This window comes from Python bivittatus, unplaced genomic scaffold, assembly GCF_059951505.1.
Source record: "Python bivittatus isolate LINGU-HERP-01145 unplaced genomic scaffold, Pbiv_v1 ctg000590_np1212, whole genome shotgun sequence".
Classification (NCBI taxonomy): domain Eukaryota; kingdom Metazoa; phylum Chordata; class Lepidosauria; order Squamata; family Pythonidae; genus Python; species Python bivittatus.
Genome location: NW_028277086.1, coordinates 22,352,864 through 22,379,634, shown reverse-complemented (window position 1 = coordinate 22,379,634; position 26,771 = coordinate 22,352,864). Strand labels below are relative to the sequence as shown.

The window sequence follows — 26,771 nt, the reverse complement described above, 5'->3', positions numbered from 1 at the left end:
AGTAGGAAGGGATAGATAAGGTCCCCCAGATGGGGTTATCAAGAACATTCCACGCCATGCTGCAATTGACGCGATGTCTGCCTTTTCCTTTGTCCTGTCATTGAAATGGGGTAGGCCAAAGGTATATAGGCTGTGGTTCTGCTTTTGCTCAGGGCTGCTCAGCCAGCTGCCAATGCTTTGCTGGGAGTCCAGTGTACACTGTAGTTGTTCACATACTTAATGCATTTATGTTATATATTCAGAGTGATTTGGTTGCTTTAGGTGAGCCACGTTTTGGCCACAACATAAGAATTCTCCATGCATCTCATATGTTCTGAATGTTTCAGACCTTGAGATAAAGAAGGCTATATAATATCTAGAGATACACTAAACACTGCAGAACTTAGTTCGACTTTGATATAAATTGTTGTGACTAAATATTGGGTAAAAGCTACGTATTATAGTCTGAATTCCTTTCTTTAGCTGGCCTTTCCTTGTAAGATTGGGAAGTAAAAAAAAAAAAAAAAATCCAGAAAAAGCAAATGACAAACCATTTTTTAATGCTACCAAGAAAACTGCCCATGTAATCACTAGGAATCAAGTTTGACTCAAAGACATCTTTACCTTTAGCCTAATGTTTGGTTAAATGAATTCTTTTGGAAGGAGTTTTAAACAGCTAGAACAATTTTATTAGATGATCCATGACACTGCATTGTGTTTGGCTTCAATGAATGTTTTTCAGTTGTTAATCAAGTCAGCCTTATTCTGGAACATGTTTTCACCCACTTGTTAAATAATCAAGTTATTGACATCAATATGAATGAGGATAAAGCCTCATCATTGATGGCTTGGCAAATTTCATAGTTACAACCTATTGGGAATTAGGATATTGTGATTTTAAGGAGGAAAACATGAGAAGCACTGTCCCAGCACAGTTCCCTATTCCAACTGTGCTGTGGCCAACCTACTGAACATAATAGATAGTGCAACATTTATGTGGGGAAGAGGGGAGGAAGATTATTCCCATGAACCTCTCCTCCCAGTCCCTCTATCAACCAAATAGCCAAAGGGACTACTTGCGAGGTGGTGGGGTTGGGGGTGGGCACCCATGGCTGGCTGCAGTCAAAGTTTCTGGACCTACCCATCCACCTCCTTCAGCTTGTTCACTGGCTTTGTATACGGGGTTAACTGCTGAGAAGTGATATTAGAATGAAACTGCCCCAAATAAAGCATTTCTCCAATTAGAAGGGAGTTATTGTAGAACTGATACTCTCACAACAAAAACATTTTTATTGTCAGTTCTACTGCATATAGGGAACATTTCTAGCTGCAAGCTGGTTTACTACTGACTTCCTTAAAATAATGCATTCATTTTGCTCACAATCTCTTTATTTAACACAGCTTTTGGGAGAGCACTCTCTATCTGATTTTCAAATAGCAGAGTAAACATGATTTTCATTGCTGTCTTCCAGAGAAAATTTTAATGCAAAGACTTACCATTAAAACAAACAATATTCTAAGCAAAGCTGGCAGGTTTTTGCATCAGTTCTAAGACATGCACACCTACAATTAAATACTTCAATTTCAATGGAATTTACTCCCAAGTAAGCATGTCTAAGGCTATAGTTTAACTACAATTCCAAGCATGTTTATTCAAAAGTAAATCCCACCAAGTTCAACTGAACATTCTCCAGTAAGTGTGTTTAGTACTCCCCAGCTTAAAAAAGCTAGTTGAAATGATGTAACATCAGGCATTGATGGAAAATAACTTTTTATTCAAAATGGTAACAAACAATTATCTTTCAGGGTTTGGGGAAATTGTACTTTAAAACATTAAAACTTTTATATATGAGACAGAAAACAAACCATAAACCAAACTGAGTTAAAATTTCACAAGGTCAATACTAGAATTATTGCAAGTTTTAGTTTAAAAAAAGTATTTCACAAAGATGTATGTTTTCAGTGGAAATAAAAGTGGTTGTGGGCACAAGTAATGCATGTTTCAGTAAACATTAATAAATATGAAATAATAAAAAAGGTCAATTGCATATAACTCCTATCCCTAAATTTCATTTTTATTATACAACTTGTTGCCTGATTTATTAACAGTGATAAAATCAAATTATCTCTTCAAACTACTATAGTTAATACTAAACTAACTGTAGAGAAATTAAGGGAATTCCAAATAGTGTATTTTGTGTGCTACTTCTGCAATTTAATTTGCTTTGGAAAATGAAATTGTTTGAGAATAAACTTTTAAACTATGGTGTTCACTATAGTTCCATTTTCTGGAGTGAGAGGACAAGTGTGATATTCACTGGCCCATTCAGGATGTAACATTCTCAGCTTTTTAAGCAGAGAGAGAGAGAGAGAGAGAGAGAGAGAGAGAGAGAGATGTAAACTTTAATTTATTTTATCCTAAGAATGATCACTCATCCTCTAGCTAACATCTCTCAGCTTAACTTACAATAAAAGCACAAATTGTCCATATAACTCAAATTAAAATAACACAATAAAACAATCAACAATTATCATTTAAAACACCAATCAATTATAAGCAGCAGAGACTAAAGCAAGCATCACAAAAAAATAAAATACATTGGAAATAAAAAATATTTGTCTTGTGCCCTTGCCTTCAATCCTGGCTTTGTTCCTTCCTGTCTTGGTGTATTGCAATTAACTCAGGAAGTCTTCAGATAATCATGGGTTTCTATTATATTTGCACCTGGAAACTACAGGTAGCTTCAGAGCAAGATACAATCTGAAATGACAGTTTGCAACTGTTTGTAAATTACTGGTTTGTTCTGAACCCTAGTTTGCTACCTGAATGCAATGGAAAACTATGATTATACTTACTGAAAACTTCCTGGGTAACTTTGGCAAGTCAAGAAGAGAGGAAAGGACAGCATGAGGAAAGAGTGAAGATTGTGTATATCTTACACCAACATGTACATGTCAAAACTATGTTAGTATCTGAACAGAGATCTTTCCAAGTGTTATGTGTATGTCTTAGCCTACATAAATCGTCTTTCTGGATTTCACTGTGTTAATAATAATCAAAGCAATACCAAAAGAAAGAATTGAGTAATTTTGAATTGGTTAAAGTCAATTATGCATAAGGCACACCAGGAAAAGCCAAGGCTGATGCCTTGATTAATCTTTTTGGTATTTTTCACAGATCTGAAAAAGAAGTGATTTAGACATTCATTTTTTAAAAAATGTACAAGATTTCAAAATGCTCTGAAAAACTGAGGACATTAAAGAAGCGTTCTTGTTGGTCAATGAACACTTACTTGGGACTAATCTCATTACACTTGAACATATTTCTCAGTGAATACTGATAAGACTGTATTGCAACAGTTCACTCCTAGCTCTGTATGAAACAATGGGGTTCTGGACTCCTTGTCACCAGCAGTGAATGTTGGTCTTTCCACTTATTCAAGGAGCAATCGCTAATGCTGTTTCAGTACTGGGATTTTTTTTTTTCAGGGTGGGACCATGACTGGTTCCTGCACTTTTAGATCCAAGAACTTATGCAGTCATATACTGGCTAAGAGTTACAAATAGGAATCATTCTTAACTGTTGAGTTCTATCCTACTTGCATTCTACAGACTCTAGCACAGTCTTGGCAGCTCTTATGACATACAACTCTGCTTGTATTTCAACTCTTAGGATGGAGGGTGCCCATATTACCAGTCATGTATTGGGATTCTTCTGTATCATAGATTATTATAAAATGTATTAGGAAGAACATTCACATTAGAATCACTTATAATTAACTATATATCTGCCTGTCATTTAGTAAAATGATTTAGATGCCTTACCTAAAAAATAATAATTCACAGTACATTGCAATAAATCTGATATGAAAAACAGTAGGAGACATCAGCCCCAGTGAGGTTTGCACCATAACTTTTTCTATTTCATTTATTTAAAAAATTAGGGTTTATAGCAGCTTTTTTAAGCTATAAAAGGTTAAGTGATTTTCAATTTATATTTTGGATTTCAAGCTATGCACATGTACTCATACAATGGTAAAATTGTTCTCAGCTGAAATATAAAGGAATGGTAATTTATTTAAATTATTTTAAGGCTTTTCAGAATATGCTGTGTGGTTTTCCAGTTTTCAGTGCATAATGTAAGTGGTTCACAATGACTGTAGAGCATATGGACAATTCACTAAAATCCAGAATTTTACCATGTAAATTAGTGGTGAGGGGGAAGGTCAGGACGAAATAAACCTGTGGTCCCTGTTAGCATAATTGTAACACGACTTACAAAATGGATTCCATAAGCATACAAAAGTAGCTGTCTATACAGACAACAAACAATACATTTCACATACTAGACAGAAGAATAAATCAAAAGCTGGGCGGGGGGGACCCTACAACATACTGAAGATATTCAATTTAAAGAGCATATTTCCAAGAAAGCACGCAAGATAACAGACAAAAAGATCTATACAACAGTACTAGGATACCTACAGTGACAAACATATTACCAGGGAAAGATTACAAAGAAGAGCAGTTGAAGGGGAAACTACCAGGAAAAAAAGAAAACAAAGAGAAAACACGAAAGAATGCTGGAATCAGAGTAATTTTCTTTGGCTTTTCAATTAGTGTTTCTCAGAGTGTGTTTGTAATAGGAAAACATTTCCAAATTTCAATAAAATAAGGGGGAAAAGGTAAGTGGAGTGAAAAAGTAAGCAAAAAAAAAATCATGCTAGCTTATTAGAATAAGATTATCTTTATTGTGGAGTCAAATGAGATATTGAAAATTATGAAAAATGAAAAATAGTGACAGATAGAAATATGCACTGTAAAATTAGTGATCTGCATTTTTTCTGTATTAAAAAGAAGGGGGAAGGAGGGAGGGACAGAGAGGGAGAGAGAGAAAGAAAACACAGTACATAGGCACTTGTTTCTTACATTGTAAGATCCTGCCTAATATAAGTGAAAGGGACAGACTTAAGACAAAACCCACTTGGAATTTCTCCAGTGCAAGTCCCCTGGAAAAAGGAGTTGCTTAAGACTGTATAACCCTGTAATTTTCAAAGAGAGATGCCCAAGAGAGTAGACTGCATGCTCCATCCTTATGTAAGAATTTCTCTACACTCAACATCAAGCTCCTGACTAAAACCCCATGAGACCCATGTGTGTGCTTACAAGCCAGCTGGAGCTAACCCTCTTTACCTGAGTCAGGCCTTAATACAGCAATACATTCTATTTAGAGTGTGACCATAAACATACACTTAACTTATTCTGTCCTGGTTTCCACTAGTACTAACTGCAAGCACCATTTATAGTTAAGAAGCATTAAGCATAAAAATAAATAAATCACCTAAGCATGTGGAATAAATATGCCTTTAAATGTTAGGCGCATACATTGCCACTTAAAGCTCTGCATTAATTGGAAAATTTGAAATAGCTTTAAGTCTAACCAGGGCCTCAACTCATTACTGCATAACACACAGCATTACTGAAACACTGCTGAAAGAGATCAGGAATGTGAAACTTCTATTGTATTAAAACATGAAAAACAGAGCAGATTTTTCACTTGGGCTCAAGGACATTTAACGTGCTTTTCTTTAGTACTTTTGCTTTAGTTGTTGCAAAGCACGAAGTACTCGTCTTTCAAAACCTGTAGTTATGAAGACTCTCCCAGTGTCCACAACAACTTGCAGCATTATCTTCTTAAGTATGAAAATCAGAAGTTCTGTTGCCTTCTTTTTTTTGCATCCATAGCATCCAGAATTGGTTGTCTCTTAGCAGTATATCTTTGACGAAGCTCTTCAATTTCCCGCTCCATCATCGGATCTAAAGCTTTCAACCTCATCTGCAGCTCTTCCAAACTTAGGTTTTTTAGCTGTTCAGGCAAGAATAAAAACATATTAAAATTTCATTAATAAAAAATATTTCCACCCTTAGTAGAAGCTGCAAATTAATATGTAACTGTCTACTTATCTCATAGACTCTTATATAAAATATCATACAGTGAATGAATCTCATCCAAAGAACTATCCAGGAAATTATACTTATTTATCAACTAGCAGATTACATTCAATTTAGTTTGTATTTAGCTGAAGAACTGACAATTTTCAAAATTTTGAGACAGACATGAGGGTATACAGTTTTGAACCATTTATTTTTTTAATTATTATTTTAGTATGTATGAAAATATATTGATAACTCAACACAGAGTTTATGTCAGAAGTTAAATCATCTTGTGAAAAATGACTAAGGTGGTCCAGTACAGCTGCAATAATTCTCTTTTCCACTTTGATCACTTCCTTGTGGTTCAGCGTGAGCTGTGACTTTCTGACATTCTCTCACTTCATCTTGTGATTATGTACCAGCAATTTATTGATATTGATCTGCATAAGCTGTTTTAAAACTATTTAATTTAATAGTTCTCATTTAACAATAAAAAAACTAAATTTTAGTATTTGGACATAAAGTGCCCAGGGAAAAGTGGAGAGTGGGAGAACATACATTGAACAAGCTCTTTCCTATATATATATATATCTTAGTTTACTTTTCTCAGCTTTATGGAGCTGGCCTACCTTTTATGAGGTGCAAAAAGCAAAGGCTGATCAGCTATTAAACAGGATTCTGAATGTCTAATTCCATCGATCTGGGCTTTCTTAAACTAATATTAACCCCTGGTTTCCTTCATGGGGTTGAGGCATGTGGGAATACAGATTTGTATGATATGGATTAAAAAAATAATGACACTTTAATGACACATGCAGAATAAAATAATGTCTAACCAAAGATTGATAGAGAGTCCAAACACAGATACAAGAGCTAGGATATTATTTGTAAACCAATTCTAAACAAGAGTCAATTTAAAAACAATGTAAAATTCAAAATTAGCAATAGTTAATAGGCAGCAAACATTTCAACTTGGTTTCCCGTATCATGTTGGTGGATATTTTGATATACAGTATTGACATATTGATATTTTGACACATTGATATTTTTCTCATCATTTTTATCAGTTTAATCAGAAGATGGGCTAGTGAATGTTGCTATATATCATCTACTCTACTGGGCATTATTTAGTTCTGATAATACTAGCCTGGAATACCAAAGCCAAGACATCACTGAAACTTCTGTGTTCCCTTGTATAAAGCATTTCTTATATTCTGTAAACTTTTCCTGAAGACAGAACTTGAAAATAGGATGAAAATAATTATGTAAGTAATATAAATTCACAATCTAGCACTTCTTTTTCTGGAAGACTTACAATCACAATAGCCTGCTATAACAAGTTTGTACAGTTCTTGAAGATTAAATTAATTCAGTTTGGATCCCATAATGATACTGGAGTTAAAAAGGCATCTGTATCATCCTTAGTTCAAGCCTTATGGGACAAACTTCAATCATCAACACTGAGAATGGGAGGTTTGGATGGCTTCATATCACAATAAGCTTTATCTCAAATCTCTTTGGATGGCTACATTGAAAGGCAGGGTTTGCACTATTTAAATTAAAAAGAAGCCATTGTTAAGGAGCCCATCCCTGGACCCCTCTGAAATGTGATATTATAGGCTGCCATCAAACTTATCCTACTCTGGATGACAGGGCTTATCTAGACAACCTTCCTTAACCTGGAATCCTCCAAAAGTGGTGGCTTTCAAGTCTTATAATTTCCAGCAAATGTGGAGAAAGCCTGGGCAGACATTATGGGGAATCAGCTTCTGATATATCTAGAGAGCACTAGCCTAACACTGATTTTACTAGTGTGGCTATTGCTATTTTGTTGTTTTCCTGGATTACTCCAGGAAGCTAATAATAACTGAAGTTGGTAGGGAGAACACTGACTCAGAATGAGGAATAGGAATGGGAGGAAAGATTTTAAACAAAGCTGACTCAAAGCTCCACTTCTCTTCATATATAAAGAAGACAAAAACTGTGATGTAGTGAAAAACTATTATTATCTCCCGCCTTCTCCTTAATTTGTTTTCTCATATGCCTACTTGTAGTTTCTTGCAAACTCATGACAATACAGAACTGGCTATGCTAACAAGGCCTCAAAGTTTTTTGTTTTTGTTTTTTAATGCAGATACTTCACTGGATTACTCCCACACTTATTTCAAGGCAAATTAGTTTAGGAAAATAAAATCCACCTGAAAAATGGTCCAAATTAAGGAAAAGAGAAAGGCTTTTTTTCCCTCTTAGAATAATACATTAGAAATTTTGAAAATGGAGTACCTGGTTAATTCCTTAGGAGTTTTACAAAAATAATTAATAATAAAGGTTATTTATGAAGACTCTTGCAGTGACCTGATAATACTGGAGCCTTGTAAACTAAGATGGTGCTCCAGGCTGGGACTCCCCACCTGCACTTGCAGGAAATAATCCAGTTTCAGAATGGAAAACAAAACAGTGAGATTGATATTTATTACACCATCCTGGGGCAGTAAGACATCATGGTCCTGTCAAAGCTGGTGTCTGTGTATGTATGAGTGTATGTATGCCAATCATGTTCCCATATTCATTTTTTTAAAAAGGCTTTAAAAAATCAACACTAGTATCTATTATTTGGTCTCAAAGTTAATGGATACTCAGTGTTTCCAATAGCATTGCCTCTAAATATAAGGAAAACTGTTGATAGTTGAGGAAAAGATCAAATAAATCAAAGATTTAAAATGTGAGGTTGTGATCAGGTTGATTAAAAACAGAATTAGTTATAAGATGAAAAACTACATTATCTAATATTAATTAGTATTAATAAGAATCATAAAGTACAACAAAATTTCAAAAGAGAATTCATTGCAGGAAAAACTTGCTTAAAGAATGTGACTGTTATCAACAGCATATTAGGGATATGCCTAAGGATGTTTACTTGTATTCCTCAACTGGGTTTTAAAATACACTTTAATTTTTGTAACTAAAAATTGTTATGACTTTTTCTATGCCTAGGAAATGGATTGAAAGAGAAATTACAATAAAATGAATAACTAAAAAATAGAAAATATTTGTAGCCATAAAATATACTTCTCTCTTCCTTTAAAATGATAAAAATTTACTTCTTTTCTCAGTATAATGCCTTTGCCAGGGCTACCATATCCAGATTGCAAATATTCAATTAACCACTACGTGGGAGCAAAGAGATAGAGAAAACTAACTCTATTACCATCTGCTACTATCTAGTGGCTATCCAGATTTTTGCAGCTCAGATATAATAGCTCTAGTATTTGGGATGCTGTATAAAATGTGCATGCCCATGTATGTGTACACAAATCAGAATAATGTAATAGGCAGAAAATGCAACTCACCATATTCAAACTACAGTAACAACTCTTCCCTACAAAAGGTTTTTACACCAAAAATGAACATGCATTCAGTGAAACATTTAATTGTGTAGCTAAATCATTTCCTCTTTACTCCTGTTATTAATTAAGTAAAAGCTAAGAATAAAAAATCCATAAACTACTCAATTCAGCTCAGAAAGGGCAGTTTAACACTATCGATTTGATTATTTCCATCATGCTTACTTAGGAAGGATTAAACAGAAACTTTATTTCCTGCTGAAGAAAACTCTGGCATGAATACTCCATTGCTTCATCAGATAAAAACAATTTCCTGGTGAAGCTACTCTGTAGTCCAAAAATATCCTTTTGTCTACAAAACTAAAAACATATATCATACTTTAATTAAGTTGTATAGCAGGGGGAAAAAAGCTGGAATGCAAAAAAAAAAAACCCACTTGTTTTTGTAAAATATTGGTTGAAACAATGACATTACTACTGAGAATCTCCTACGACAACCAACCTCTACTTTGTGTGAAAAAGAGGTCATACAGCACTCTAATGTGACAGCTGCAAAAAAATGGGGAAGGTCTTTAAATTATATTTTGAAAGTTTATTTTTTTTAAAAAATGCATTTTTTTCTAAATCAAGCAGCACTATTTTGTGCCATTCTCTTAGCTATAAGGAAGTACCTCCAGTTTTAATATTGCTATGCTGGAAATGAATCTTTGAAAATAACAAAGGCCACCTGTAATCTGCAAACAGATGCACAAATCTTCAGCTCAGAGGTAAAGAGGCATTACAAGTTTCTGTCTCTGTCCCAACAGATTTTCCTAGATGCTACTGCATCCAGCACACTGAAATAGCATGCAGAAGTTCTGCAGATGCAGATCAACTTCTTTGCATCATAGCAACAGAATCAACCAAGTTTATCTAACCAACCAAATAAACTAGGCAGTGGGGAGATAAATACACTTGTGTTAAGTAGTCATTGCATCTATTTTCTTATCATCCTTTTTGGAAAACTGCAGAAAAATCAAATAGATAATAGATAAGCTGTTTCATGCTTCAACTCTTTTTACAAAATGGATTTTTTCTTCATACAGCTAAACCTTGAAATCTCTTCTTTGAAGTTTCTGTTCTTGGCTTTAACGAAAACTGAAGCTTTCTTTTGTGTTACAAGAGCAAACGAAGATAGCAAATGAAACAGAATATGTAATGCTATAAGTTTTCTGTTTCTGCATAAAAGGACAGGAAAATAATTAAGTAGAATCCTATATAGCGCAGTCAATATCACACGTGTCTTGTAAATCAAATGTTGCTGGTTGGAAACCCAACCATTTATAAGGTAACTAGTATAAATAGTGAGAGCCAGTTTGGTCTAGTGGTTAAGGCACCAGGCTGGAAACCAGGAGACCATGACTTCTAGTCCTGCCTTAGGTATGAAACCAGCTGGGTGACTTTGGGCCAGTCACTCTCTCTCAGCCCTAGGAAGGAGGCAATGGCAAACCACTTCCAAAAATCTTGCCAAGAAAAAACCTTAGGGACTACTCCAGGCAGTTGCCAAGAGTCCACAGTGACTTGAAGGTACTTGCGCGTGCACACACAGACACACACATGCACACACAAAGCATAAATAGTATATTTTAGAAGCAACTACTACTTTAAAGATGCAGAATTGTTGGAATTAGGCACTTTGCAGCTTGGAACAATCATGGAGTGTTTTCAAAAACCCTCTGAAGCACCAGTTGTAACATTCAAGTGCCAAATAGGTAGGCAGAACCAATATTTGGATAAAAAAATGTCATAATGTGGTACGCACAGAGAAAGTGTTTTGTGAACAGCAGCACTGGGTTTTGAAAGCAAACACAGTGCTCTAAAGCCAAGAGCAGACTGTTGGAAATATTGTTTCAAAATGTTATGTTCCAAGCATGAGCAATTTATCAAAACTCTTCCTTGGATGTCCAAAGAATTCCCAAGAAATTTCACAAAGGTACTTGCCAAATACTATGATACCTTTCTTCCCAGCATGTTTTAATGAGCATAAGCTTTTAAATGTTAAAATAAATAATGCATGTTACTGAAACAAAACACTCTGCAGTAGAAAACTTGGCTGAAAATTTGTACTTCAGAATAGAATTTGAAGCTCTATTTATCCTTAAGGGCACTCAAATAGACAGCAAGCTCTCATTTCCAGAATAGCTTAAATAACATGTTTTACTATAGAGTCTATAGTGAGAAGAAAAGCAATTTTCTGTCAGTTCATGGTGTTGTTCTTTAAGTTATTATATAGTATCTTTACGCAATACACTTGGAGGCGGCAGCAGCCATGGAGGGGGGTCAAGATGGCAGCTATGACCATGTGATCAAAGCCCTACCCCCTTTTTATATGCATCACACATGGAGCCACCATCTCAACATTTTTGACACACACCCCCATCCCATGAACACCCCTGCTTGAGGGGATAGAAAATATTTGAGCTCCTTTGACTCGCCTGGAAGTCAAAGATTTGAAAGATTAGTTGCATCAGTTCTTCCTTCCCTCACTAGTTACCTGGCAATAGCCATTGCATCAGACTACAGAACAGGCAGTGAAGACAAGCAAGGCTACACTATCAGCTTTGATGGGAGACCAGCTCAATCCTTCTGTCTCCATGAGGTTCCCACCGCAGCAGGTTACTATAAAAATGATTTACAGTCATTTTAAAGAAACACTTGCTTTTTTCCTCAACTTACTTTTATCCCTCATTTTTCTTTTTCAGTCTTATCAATGAGTCTATAGGAGCCTTTTCAGCTGAAAATCAATTGAACTGACCCTAGTAAATTAATAGATAACATCTGGAAGTTTTAAGTTCCTTGAATGCATTGGACTTCACTTCTGCAAAAATTTGCATCATGTCACTGTTAATTACCACATTCTGGGTCACTGATATTACTTGGTTCCTGAGTATGTAGTTAATCAATAAAGCAACATTGCTTAAATAACATTGGCAGAGATACACAGAAGCCTTCCAACAAAATTAATTAATAATAGATATTATGATATCAGATTAGATACTGTTAATTATATAAATGGAATCCATCAGATCTCTCTCGTGGTAAGAAATGTAAGGTTTTGCACTTAGGGTGGAAAAACCAGATGCATAGATACTTGCTTGTGAGAGAATCTGGGTATCCTTGTAGATCCAGCATGAGCCCGCAGTCTGCTGCAGCTGCCAAAAGAGCCAATGCAATCTTGGGTTGTATCCATAGAGCTATAATGTCAAGATCATAATTTAGCTTAAAGAAAAGAAAGCTGAGGGGAGAGATGATAACACTCTTTCAATACTTGAGGCACTGTCACAGAAAAAAGCACCTGAAGGTTGGACAAAAACCAGTGAGTAGATGCTTTACAGAGGGAGATCCAAACTCAAAATAAGGAGGAACTTCCAGTCTTCTGGAATTGTGGGTGCTCTATCACTGGAGGTTTTCAGGCATAGGCTGGACAGCTATTTGTCTGGGATGGTATGAGGATTTCTGTCTTGGGCATGGGGTTGGACCAGAAGACCTCCAATGACCCTGCCAACCCTATGATTCTATGACCTCCATAATGGGTGGAATTACTTAAAATTGTAAATAAAACAGATATTTACTCAAGAAATATGTTATACATTTGAAACAAGTTGTTTATTTCAAAAACAAGTTCTTCCTAGCAACTATTTAAATAAATCTAGCAGATGCTCTAATCCTTATTAGAGTTTTTTGATTAAAAAAATATGGATTGCTAATACTGTATTTCTGAGTCATCTGTTTTTCCATCTGCTAGTAATTCCTACAATGTGAACTATCAACATAACAACTAACAATAATTTTCTATGGCAATTGCAATGGTGGTTTGCCTGTAGCACTTTCTAAGATTTAACTAGTGCATGCCTCAGATTGTTTTGAGTTGTTAATAGATTCAAGTAACAGACACTGTTTCTTCTACTCCACATTGCCATTCTAATTCATTCCTCTGCTGCCTGCAAGAATATGGTTTTATTTTATAAAGTTTAGTCCATCAGGGAGCAAATTCTGTTGAAAGCTGTGCCTGAAATAAGAACAAGCATGTTAAAAGCCAGCCAGTTTATTTATCTGAGGTCAACAACCTACAGCCAAAAGCTGCTTATTGATAGCATTATTGGTCTCATTTAGCAACAGATATTTCTATAAGCATTCACACAACAATAGTGAACTCACATCAGAGAAATTATTTTAAGGACCAGCCAGTTTTATCATCATACAAATTTTCATGGATCACATCCACTTTGCTAGATGAAGAGAACAAGTTTCTGTGATTTTGTAAATATATATAGTTGGATGGCAAAGGTAAAGGAGAAAAGGGGGGAGTGCAAATGGGCAAGGCTACTTTGGGGTCACTTCATCCAGCAGACTCTCTGATTGGACTCCTTTTCTGAATATGTTTGAAGAAATTTTGTCTTCTTATTCTTTGCCATATGCTCCTCAAAGCATAGTTTTTTGTATCTTTTAGGGTTAGTGTATCTTTTGCCAGAGTTTATATTCCTTTTTGGTCCCCTCATCTGAGCAAGACATTAATTTTTAAAGGAAACGTTGCAGGTGAGTCACCAACCCCAAACTTATTCACTATATCTTTTAGCATGGGCTGCTATGGCCCTATTGATAAATTGAAATTTCCTTCTGCACAGGTATTTTTAGGAAGACGAGTGATAATTGAAATCAGCTGATTTGACTGCACTATGCAGACCCTGTGAACAGCACAGGGAGGATCTGACCTTGAATGAGCAGGTAAAGTTTCTGCTATCCTCAAGAGCCACCCCCTCCTTGTCCTATCGGCTCTCAGTTCCCAGCGTCAGTCTCCTCCACCAACAGTGATTTTGTTAAGAAAATTCTGCATCACAGTATAACAGTCTCACTTCCCCATCAGCTCAATCTATTTTTATGTATTGTTGTGATTGTGTTTTGGAAAGTATGTGAAAGAGACATAGAAGAGGTAATTGACTGACTGTTTGAAACCCCAGTGTCAGAATAGTTCAACATACAGATGAATGAACAATGTAGCTAAACTGAAGATCCCACAGAAATTTCAGTCTCAAACAATTTCTGGCTTAAAAATGGGGGGGGAAACCCTGCCTCATAAATGAAGCAAATGCTAATTTGTATAGACAAGAGTAAATTAATGGGAAAAATATTATTAATTTAAAACTGAACCATGAATTGCAAAGCTGGCTCTGAAATGTATTCTGAGTTCTGGCTGAGTTTAAGAAACCCTGCTTTAACCTTTGACTTTGCTTGTTGGTCACTCTAATATCCTGTCCTGATCTGAAGTATATATTCAAGCTGAAATTCTATCATTGTCGTTTTGAATACTCTTAAAGCATTGTGGAAAAAATTCAAGTGGACCTTCTTGGCTCTCCCTTTTAAGGCTTATCTGTTTGTTTCTTCAGTATGTAGCACATGATTACATACCTATGTCAAGAATTTTATACAGGCTAAAGGGCCAGATACAGATGTAATACTGGAAACCTGCAGAAAGTACCTTTTGTTTATTTTTTGCTGGAACCCCCTTCAACGTGCACATCAATCTCACTAAATCTCACTAAAACAGGGGAAGCATGTGAAATGGGTTTAACTGCTAACAGACATTAACGGACATTATGGTCATAACAAAGTAAATCCTAGACAATCCCAGTAAATAGAAAATGGTGAAGGAAAGAAATGTAATTTATGTTAAATATTCAATATGAATTAATACAGCAAGCAGCTACATTAAAAAAAATGTAGGTGACCAAAATTGAGTATATTAGTCTATAAGCTAAATCAACACAAGTTTTTGTGATGGCATTATTACAAAGGCATCATGCCCAGTGTGTTTTAATGTAGTACATTTGCTTCTTTTTAAATTCTTCCTATGTTATAATCTACTAAATAGAAAATATTCAACTGAATAGATAAATTATAAATTAATTTTTACTTCAAATCTGCAAGGCCTGAGGCCTGAAGCTAAAAAACATCATGAGTGTTTCAGTTTATTGTTCACCCTGCTTCATAAAATGCAATCATGGAAGGTAAGGCAGTATTTCTAACCCCCTTCTAAAGGTAATGGCCCATTAATACACATACTGCAGGTGAAAGATTCAAAGCACAGACTCACAGCTCAGTTTCTTACCTACTATGCTATGTAGCATACAACAGGATCTCCTCTTTTGACTCTTTTATTGACTCCCAAATATATCTAATTTCTGCACGTCAAAGTATTCATGACTCTGCTACATCGATTAGATAGACTGCATTTCAAAAACAGTTCAGGTAACTGAGAATTTTGCTTACTTGAAATATGTATTTAAAGTAAATTGGCAAATGAAAAGAGGCTTCACAATCAATATTGGGAATAAAACAAATAAAAACACTTTGGCACATGAATAGTGCCATGCCTTCAACTTCTTTTAACTGTCTGTGGATCTTGGCAGTTGTTAGCTTACAATTAACCATAGTATTCCAACCTAAAACATTTTCAGAATTACACGGTATACTTTACTGTTATTTCTCAAGTAAAATTCATTAATTGAAGGGTTTCCCCATCCCCTAAAAAATGAATCACTGTCACTGTTATAATCAATACAGAACTGTTGCTTAAGGAACAGTGTAGGCAATTGAAATCCTTGTACTTTTACAGAAATCTTATTGTTAAGATTTTCCAGTTAAGGACTTTCCAGTTCAATTGCTACCTAAGCTTTCAACAGTTAATTATTATACTTGAGTTAAAAAGAAATAATATTTTGTCTTACAGGTGCCAAACTGTGTAATAGTTGCAGTTGTATTTTTATTTATTATATGCTTATCAGTATCAGATGCAGAATAAAACAATTGATATATTAGCATATTAGCACCAATTATAACATAAGAAGCCTCTGAACTAAAAGGTCCATGACTTACAATAGTATTAGGCTCTATACCAGTGTTTGTCAACCTTGGCAACTTTAAGATGTGTGGACTTCAACTCCCAAATTCCCCAGCAACAAACACTGCTCTATACATTCAAAGTAACAGGTATGTATATATGTACGGATTGACTTATTTTAAAGCAACTTCACAGGAGTTCCAGAAAAAGTTTTTCAGTGCTTTTTTGAACATTGAGTGCTCTGACTCCAAGTGTAATTCTGGCAGGAGTTTATTCCATAGAAGTGAAGCAGGTAAGAAGAAGCTCTTAAACTGCTGTACAGCTAGTTTAGTATGTCATGGAGCCAAATAATTGTAGTCTGACAATCAGATCAAAGCACAGAGGTACATAAACTGCCAGCAGAGCTTTCAAACAACTAATAATATTAAGTCATGAGTAGAAAAGAGAGAGTATATTTTTTTACTGAAAATAGATTATTTATGTGGGTTTTGAAATCTCCCAAAATCACAAATGGAAGACCAAGGTCAGTGTTGACAACCAAGAAGTAATTTCTCCAACAAAGTGATGATTAGTACCAGGTAGCTGCTAAATGACTATTAAACATCTTGATGGATTTTAATTCTGCAATCAGAAATTCAAATAAATTAAGTCCCTACTAAACAGGTAGCTACAGAAGATGAAAAATTGCAGTCTTGGTTTAATATCAAGGTCTCCTTGGTTTGGGGCTTGTAATAGTTAATAAGCTTTATTAGCAAATGTTATAGTCACAGTATCACCTGGTTATAACTTTGTTTCCATAATAGCCACAAATAAAACAGACTGTTCAATCAATTAAATAATCTGATATAAACTGAGCTTTTCTAAGAATAGAACAAGCATTGTACAATTCACAGCTGTAACTTTATCACACACAGCTGTAACTAACTTTATCAGACATGATGTTACAGGTAGGAATTGTTATTAAGAATTCCCATGGAATAAAATATTAAAATTTGTAATGAGTCTTATTTTTGGCAATATAAATTTTATTTTTACTCTTTGTTCGAAGCCAAGAATGATGACCTTACTGAACAGGGATAGGTTAGAATGGATTTGTCAGTATTCCAACTGCAGGTAACAAAGTCACTAAGGGTGCATCCACACACTCTCCTTACCCCAGGGCCAAGACAGGGAGAAAGCACACTGGCAGGGCTCTCAGGAAGAGTCCCTTAGACAGGTAACATAAAAATTAATAATTAAACGATAATGTTAAAACCCTCAATCTACCAAAAGAATAGTATCAAGGTGGTTGGTACTAATTATAAAAATCTAGAAATTACACATAGTTCACTATTACGCTTTAAATCAGCTTACCTAACAAAATACAACTTGTTACTACAACAAGTACAAAAAGATATGTTGTTGTTGTTGTTTAGTCGTTAAGTCGTGTCCGACTCTCCGTGACCCCATGAACCATACTGCGCCAGGCCTTCCGGTCCTTCGCTGCCTCCCTGAGTTTGCTCAGTTTCATGCTCATTGCTTCAGTGATGCTATCTAACCATCTCATCCTCTGCCGTCCTCTTCTCCTTTTGCCTTCAATCTTTCCCAGCATCAGGGTCTTTTCCAAAGAGTCCTCTCTTCGCATTAGGTGACCAAAGTATCTGAGCTTGAGCTTCATTATCGATCCTTCCAATGAGCAATCAGGGTTGATTTCCTTTAAGATTGACTGGTTTGACCTCCTAGCAGTCCAGGGGACTCTCAAGAGTCTTCTCCAGCACCACAGTTCAAAGGCATCAATTCTTTGGCGCTCCGCCTTCTTTATGGTCCAGCTCTCACAGCCATACATTACTACTGGAAAAACCATAGCTTTGACTATGCGGATCTTTGTCGGCAAGGTGACGTCTCTGCTTTTTAATATGCTATCTAGGCTTGCCATAGCTTTCCTCCCAAGGAGCAAGCGTCTTTTAATTTCATGGCTGCAGTCTCCATCTGCGGTGATCTTGGAGCCCAAATAAATGAAGTCTGTTACTGCTTCCATTTCTACCCCTTCTATTTGCCAGGAATTGATGGGTCCAGATGCCATGATCTTAGTTTTTTTAATGTTGAGTTTCAAACCAGCTTTCGCACTCTCCTCTTTCACCCTCATCAAGAGGCTCTTTAGTTCTTCTTCACTTTCTGCCATTAGGGTGGTATCGTCTGCATATCTGAGGTTGTTGATGATTCTCCCTGCAATCTTAATTCCGGCTTGTGATTCTTCCAGCCTGGCATTTCTCATGATGTACTCTGCATATAGGTTAAATAAGCAGGGTGACAGTATACAGCCTTGTCGTACACCTTTCCCTATTTTGAACCAATCGGTTGTTCCGTGACTGGTTCTAACTGTTGCTTCTTGGCCTGCATACAGATTTCTCAGGAGACAGGTAAGGTGGTCTGGTACTCCCATCTCTTTAAGAATTTGCCACAGTTTGTTGTGATCCACACAATCAAAGGCTTTTGCATAGTCAATGAAGCAGAAGTAGATATTTTTCTGGAACTCTCGTGCTTTCTCCATGATCCAGCGAATGTTGGCGATTTGATCTCTAGTTCCTCTGCCTCTTCGAAACCCAGCTTGTACATCCGGTAGTTCTCGGTTCATGTATTGCTGAAGCCTAGCTTGTAGGATTTTGAGCATAACCTTGCTAGCATGTGAAATGAGTGCAATTGTGCGATAGTTTGAGCATTCTTTGGCATTGCCCTTCTTTGGAATTGGAACATAAACTGACCTTTTCCAATCCCGTGCTACAAAAGATATGTAGCATTACACATATACAAAAAGTTAGGATATTGCTACCATAATTAACCCTTAATAAAATGGGCTTCTTCAAATTTGTAGTAAATTAGTAATGCAAAGTAAATAGACACTTCATAGTATTTATCGCAAATATAATTCAAGAGTATGAACATACTGTAATCATAAACATCCTGTCTATTACTACCAGTGGGCAATCCTTTCCTTAACCACTGTTTAGCAGTATCAGTTGCTGAAAGCCCTAATAAATGCAAGATGGAGAGAAATTAGTTGCTTCAAATTACTATTCTGTTCAGTTCTTTCCATGTCAGTTATATGCAATTCCCTTCCTGACACTTTTAAGAACCCTCTAAAACAAGTGAGATAATGCTTGAGGAAGGAAAAATTTCTGCATGCAGAAGCATTCTGGATAGAATTTTTGGTGATAATATTGTGAACTACAGAACAAAAACTCTCAATCCAAACCAGTGGCTTTAGTCTTAAGCATGACTAAGGCAGGATCCAATCCATCCACTCAAAATATTCAACTTCAATGAGTTCATTTATATTCATTTACTTTATCTAGTTACAAGTAGTACTGGCTGAGTTAATTATCAGACAGAGCGATCACAAGAGACTTTTGATATCACTAATCTCCCCAAATAATCTCAAACATGTTTTCCATTGGAGATGGTCCAAATGTTCAGCTCATTGTTGGTGAGTGATACCAAAAAGTGACAGAATAGTAAGCAATATGCATGTAAGTTTGAGTCATTTTATCGTGTCTTCAACTGCATATGGTAAACCAATATAATTTTAAATCAAAATTGTACTGCAAAATTTGGTCCCTGTTTTGCAACAGATTGTACTACCAAAATTTGGAAATGGATTAAATTTCCTGCCTAGCTATTCACGTTGAAAAATCCACCAACACTGAAATGATAACAACAAACCATGCCAAATTCAGGTAGACACCTGTCTCTCTTGGATTCTAATCTCATTATTATTTTGATTCCACAGATTATAAGGCTCAGCTTATTTATCAACTGAGCATCTTCTACCACTCTGAACATAGTAGGGCTATAAATTGTTATAGCCTGGTATTTCTAGTTGTGACAAAAATAAAGCCATTTGTTTATGAAATAATAGGACAAAATGAAACACAGTTCCAAGTACAAAAAGGTTGAATGAGGAGGACATTTAGATTCTCAAAAAAACTTTGGCCATGTATAATATATAAATAGTCATTTCAATGAGATGGGCGGTGACAAATTTGATAAATAAATAAATAAAACTAAGAAATATAGTTGAGCGTCAGAGAACACCTATCTTACAGAAATCAGAAAGTACAGACAGTACAAGTAGGCTCCAACACATTCTTGTTCTTCAGTTCACATTCTTGTTTAATCTAAGCATCCCAAGGATAAAATACTGGCACCATTTAAACTGTCAGTGGTAGGACTGTATCATGAGGAAAAAAATGCAGTGTGCTCTTACTAGCAATTGTAGCCAGGACTATTTAATACTACAGAAAAACCAAATTCCTTCTTCACCAGTCACCCTGCAGTATGGATGATGGAAGAATATGAATCATGTAACTAATATCATTGGAGTTTAGACGAAAACAGATTAAAAAAAATAAAAGCAATGAATGCTATGAGAACAAGGGTTTTGGCAGAATGTACTAGCTTCCTCTGCTGAATGCCATAGTAAACCAAAAAAAAAAAAAACTTGCCCTACTTCAGTCTAACTTGGCAACTTGTGTTTCTTATAATTTCATAAGAGAGCTGAGCCTCACAATCTATTTTTCCATCCTAGTTTGTTCTTCTATGTTCTTCTCTAAGCTTGCACCTGTATGTTTAATTATAATGGTCATCTTCTTAAGACTGGCTCAGAGATATAAAAGCTAACTTTTGCACATCCTGTTGCTATTCATTTTTTACATTATTAACCATATATATAGTAATGAGTTGAAAGTTCAATATCCTTCTATTTTATTGATGACTATGTATATTACTGATGCAGTAGCTTATTTATTTTTGTTAAGAAACAGTTTTTTTTCCTTTTGCAGCTCCCATAAATTTATCTGTATTCTTTAAGTATTTTTGGTTTATATCATATTTTCTTCATCTGTGTCCATAAAACATGCTTATTTACATTGACTAATACAATTTTTCTCAAGGAAAGTCCATGGTGACTATCAGACTTTTACAAATCTTCCACTTTGTCTATACATGATGACAGTAACATTAAAATTGAGGCTCCATATTTATTTAAATCCCAGATGCTCCTATAATATACAACCTGCTAAAAGCTCAATACTCATTCCTCTTCTAATTCCTGTTCGGAGAGGAACTGTGAAGTGTATGAGATAAAACCATTCTCAGTCTCACCAGTCATGTGGGGAAAGGGATGAGGAAAATTATCCCACAAGAATTGTATTTATTTATGTCTGAAATCCATACACATACTCATATACAAATTAAAATGACAGTCAAGCAGACATGATATTGGAGATGAGGTACAGGTACCTTTTATTTCTGTTTTCATACCTAGAGTCTATAGAGAGGAAAATCAGAATCTGAAAAACAAATGTAATTATTACAATTCAAAGTAAAAATGTTAATCCATCATATAAAGCTCTAGAACACCCACAAAACCAGTATCTTTTTCAAAGCTTTTTAAAATGTAGAGCCTACTGTGCTCTCCAAAATTTTAGTTAATTGAAAAAGCAGGCCTCAAGATTAATCCGCTCCTATGGACTAATCATGTACCATTGCTTAGTGGTACAGCATATGAGTGACATAGAGAAAAACACCTTGTTACAATTTGTGGCATCCCATGCTAAAAAGACCAGATGGCACATGTTACAGAAATCCACTGCCAGGTATAGCAGGGATGGAGAAAAGGATTGAGTCCTACAGCTGGATCAAGCCTGCACCAGTTTAGGAGGTATGAGTAATGTCAGGGGATGGAGCTTAAGAGACAGGCCCAAGTCTTATTCAAAACTCCATCCCTTGATATCATTCCTCAAAGGCAGTCAGACAACTGCACTTGTAGACATTCCAATTGGATGGGATACCCCAAATCAGGAACCGCAGACAAACTCAAACTCGTAGGTTCTCTAGCCAAGGTCCCTGCAGTTTTGATTCTGGTAAGCTCACTCCACTGACATTTTCTCCCTTAGGAGAAGACACAGCAGCAGAATCATGCTTTCAGATTCTCCTGCTTTGCCCTTACAAGCACAGCTCTGGTTTAAGAGAAGATAGAATTTAGGCTAGTCTTGGAGCCAGAACCTGGCCTTGTTTGAGGCCCTGTAGGCTGGAGATTCCCTAACTGAATTTTCCTTTCTACAATGTGAATTTGGCATAAGACAGTTCCTTATGTTTCATGTTATGCCATCTGCCATCTTTCCCCCCTTTTCGCTCCACTTCAATTCACAGGTGACAGATTTACCCTTAGTCTCTTTCAAATGCTTGAATGGGGCTTCCCTTAGTTCTCTTTGCCAATAACCTATGATGTATATTGTGCCGTGTTGCCTCCATTTTGCTGCAAACAAGTATAGATGTAATAGCAGTTGCATATTACAGAATGAATTATGAAGAATCTGCCACAAGAAATTAATTTCAAACAAACTACATGCCAATTATTGTTTAAATGTAATGGATCTGACCCAATCACAGTAACATTTTTATTAGTTCTTTCACTTTCAATCTCCACTTTACATCAGCCTAAAATAATATTATCCTGGTAAAAACTCAGTCATCCTTCTCATAAACTTACAGGTGACATTCTTAATGGCATATTTTAATAACATCCATTCTTCAAAAATCAACAGAAACATACCTAATGAGTTTCAAGTAGGATCAAATAATCACAATACAGTAGTAACAGGTTGGCATTTGACAAAACTATGGCAACAAAAGTCCCCACCCTACCCTGGATAAATGATATTATAAAGGGCCACTTGACAAAAAATAATTTCATCTGATCCCTACGTTTGCTTTTACTAACATAAATCAGGACCCAGTCAGCCATTGCTGAAGAAAGTGTAATTATAGCAGGGAAAGCAGCTGACAACCAGCTTCTTTGTACATTTGTTTACCTTCTTCTATAAATCCAACAGCATACCTTTCTCTTTAATAATATTGCCTTTGTTTCAGCATGATAAAGGCACTCAACACAGTACAGCAATTGTCAAACTACTGCCAGTTCAGAATATCTCTGTGCAATTCCCTCCAGCTGAATGAACCAACAAGTGATTTAGGAAGTTATGAAGAAATCCAAATGAAGTGATTTTTCCAGGTTGCCCCACTTCTGCACAGTATAATAAAGGTAAACATAAGAATGATATCATTTAATCTCTGCTATTCACCTTTCCAATGACCTCTAAGAAAATAACCTGCAGCCAGATTTTTTTTTTTTTTAAAAAAGCACATGAGTCATGCAGGCAGGATAATATTACATCCTTACCCACCAGCTAAACACCTTTAATGCATTAATCTCTACAGAAATAAAAATAAATGTAGTTGGACAGTAATATGTCAAGGACAAAATTAACATTTTGCTATGATGATAAGATGACATATGCGCATTCAATTTTGAATCATATTTAGGCATAGTTTATAAGATATTCAGATGTATTATAAATATCATTTTAATTTTATTTAATTAATTCAGAATTTAATTTTATTGACAATCAGAATTTAATAAAGAAAAACTAATAACTGGGTATCTAGCATTCTGACATATATCTATTACCATAAACTCAGCATCAGTATGGAACAATGGAAATAGTGTCCTATTATATTATAGCCTCGATTTCTTATTTGGCAAAGTTGCTTATAGCCAAGGTTAATGATCCAATTAGCACCGTTTGTTAATTAAATGCTTATGTCAAGGATCAGCAGTCTTTTAACAAGATGGACACAATAACTTGATTTCACACTACAGTGGTAAGATAAAGTTTGTGAACCCATTATAGCTATTCATATTCCTGCAACACTGTAACCTACAATGTGATCGGAACATCATCTAAGTCCTATTAATAAAGAGATTAAACAATACACAAAACAGTATACTGTGAAATATTTTTATTGAACACACTGAGCCAACATTCACTGTCATTACTGGAAAAGGTATGTGACACTTAAACACTGGCAACTGATGTCACCTGCTTTACAGCAATGACTTCAGCCAAATGTTTCCTGTGCCTTTTAATCAATCCCCTACATCACTGTTGAGGTATTTTAGCCTATTCCTCTTTATGATATGCTTCAGCTCACTGATAATATGGGGCTGTCTTGTATGAACTGCTCACTTCAGGACATGTCACATTTTGATTGGGTTAAGGTTAGGGCATTGTCTCAGCTATTCCAAACTGTTTGATCCTGAAGTGACAGACTGCTGGTAGGAGAATTTTAAAGTTTTGTATAGAAAAGGAGAATTAAAATGAATGCTATAATTGTTAGTACTGCATACATGAAAAAAAAAAGATAAAAGAAGTTATAATCCTGTGAGAATGTGAAAAAATGGCAAGGTTGGAGGATGGTATAACAGAGAAATGTTAAAAAATGGAAGAAGTTAATGGCTGTGCGATGGTGTGTGATGACTGCATCTGTGCATGATAATTGGAAGAATGCCATTATTGTTCCCCTATACAAAGGGGAAGGTAGCAAGAGTGAATGCAAAAACCACAGAGGCATTTGTTTGTTTAATCTGCCTAGGAACATGAATGGCATGATTTCATTCAGAGAGTATAACAGATGACAAGGAACAAAATTTGGGAAATGCAGTGTGGCTTTTTGCCAGGCAAGGAGTGGCTAGATCAGACTTTTACTTTTTAATTGGTCATTGAGAAATGGATAAACGTAAGAAAGTGTGTTAATTTACTGAAAGCATATGATAAAGTGAATAGGCTTATATTCAAGGATTATTTACATGAATATGGAGCTGAAGCTTGACTGCTTAATATTATGCTAGTAAAGTATTCTGATACAACCAGGAGCACAGATCTGAAAATCAGTACATGAAAAACCAAGGTAATTGTGTTTGACAGAAAGAATGGCAAAAAACCCTAATGGAAATAGTTTAATTTATGCACATTGGCAGAATGTTTATTAAAGATGGGAAAACAGATGGAGAAATTTTAGGATGTACAAATACATCTTAAAGGTAATGCAAAATACATGGTTTATTCTGAAGAATATTGTTTCTCAAAAGAAGCAAAAATGTGTCTATGTGAGAGTATGCTTCTACCCACTTTGTTAGATAGAAGCGAGAGTTGGGTATGTCTGGAGAAACATAAAAGTGGAATGCAATTGGTATGGGGTGCTTAAGAAGTGGGTGTGGTAAAACAAGAAGAGATAGGGTCAAGAATAAAGGGATCCTGAATGAATGTGAACGGAATAGAAAAGTGAATGACCAGCGCAGAAGAAGTACATTAAGGTAGTTTGCTCACATATCATGAATGAAGATCATATTAGAAAACAAATATAGCAAAGAAGAGTGAATGGGGTGCAAGTTGTGGTTGGAGGAGTTAATGAGATCCATAAAAAGAGAGAGGTAAGAAGTTTAAAGGACAAAAGGTAATGTATGAAGTGATATACAGATATGGTAGAAGGAGGAATGGTTGGTAAGGATAGAAAGGAGGGAGAGGCATAATGAATGTGTTATTACAAATAACTTTTAGTACGTTTCCTATTCTTTTTCTTATTTTGGATCTTTAATATCTTTGGCTTAGTATTTCTTACTCCTTTTTGGTGCTCTGTATAATGCTTCTTACCCCAAAAATAAATAGGATGATATGTACTCCTTGTACGTAGATGTGAAGCAAAAGGAGTCAGTGCCAAATAATACCTGCACTTTAGTCCCTTGAGTGTACAGCTAACTGGAATTTCTTCTTGTTCACCATAAAACATGATAGCCCATCACATAACAGCCAGCCCTTTAAACCTGGAAGGTGAATTGTCTGATGAAGCAACTGGTTTGAAATGAAATATATTATCTACTTCAAACCTCCTTTCCAGATACATATCCAACAAAATATCCCAGTAGCAAGAGTGCTCAGTCAGATATATATGCATCTGTGTGTGCACTCCAGTGAAAACAGTACCACTGTAGATACAAAGCACTGGTACTCACTCCATTGCTATTCTACCAAGTGCTAGTCTGTGGTGTATTTTTTTAGCTAAATCTTTGCTGAACTCTTCTTCAATTTGATTTCTATGTACTCCATTTCATGATGTCCAAGCAGTACATTTTGCTTGCATGTTCTGTCAGTTTTAGATTGAACTTGACCATAAAACCAGCCAACCTCCTCTTCTGCATCCAAGCATAAGGTTGGATCACCATCATATTAAAGGCTTGTCTACAAAATCTACCTTATTTTATTCAGGCACTGACTGCACTATACCCATGTACTAACTTTGCTATACCCTTTGCAACACCATTCTTTCCTTGTTTTTCATGTCCTGAGTTGTAAACAGTATGATCTTCTGACTGAAAGTTCCAACTCAATCCGTTTCAATCTGCTGATGCCTAATGCTCAGTCAGTTCATTTCATTTTCTACTGTTTTAAGCTTTCCCATTTTCATGCATCTTACATTTCATGTTCCCACTGTAATTCAATTTTTGCAGCTTCAGATTTTATTTTCCTGTGTGGCAACAGCAGCAACTACACGTTCCAAAAGCTTTAACCTAGCCATGTCATAAGAAACAGTACTTCAAAAGATCCTCAGTTCTCTCAGCAGCATGCTGAATGCCACCACAAGCCCATCACCCAGCACTATGTCATCAATCATTTTATTTAGTCTATCCATGTAGTCTTCTTGGTAAAATACAAGAGTGGTTTATCAGTACCTTCTCCCACACAGGATGAAATTAAGCTGTA

General features: G+C 35.7%; 1 protein-coding gene across 2 annotated transcripts in view; it reads right to left on the bottom strand.

Annotated features, from left to right (window-relative positions):
• Positions 1–1,742: 1,742 nt before the first annotated feature.
• STK3 (serine/threonine kinase 3) overlaps positions 1,743–26,771 on the bottom strand; it is a 139,817-nt gene continuing 114,788 nt past the window's right edge. For both annotated transcript variants that reach the window (XM_088149092.1, XM_007424795.4), the window contains one exon: positions 1,743–5,845. In XM_088149092.1, coding sequence (XP_088005218.1) covers positions 5,687–5,845 — 159 coding nt within the window. In that variant the 3' untranslated portion in view covers positions 1,743–5,686. The remainder of the gene's footprint in view (positions 5,846–26,771) is intronic.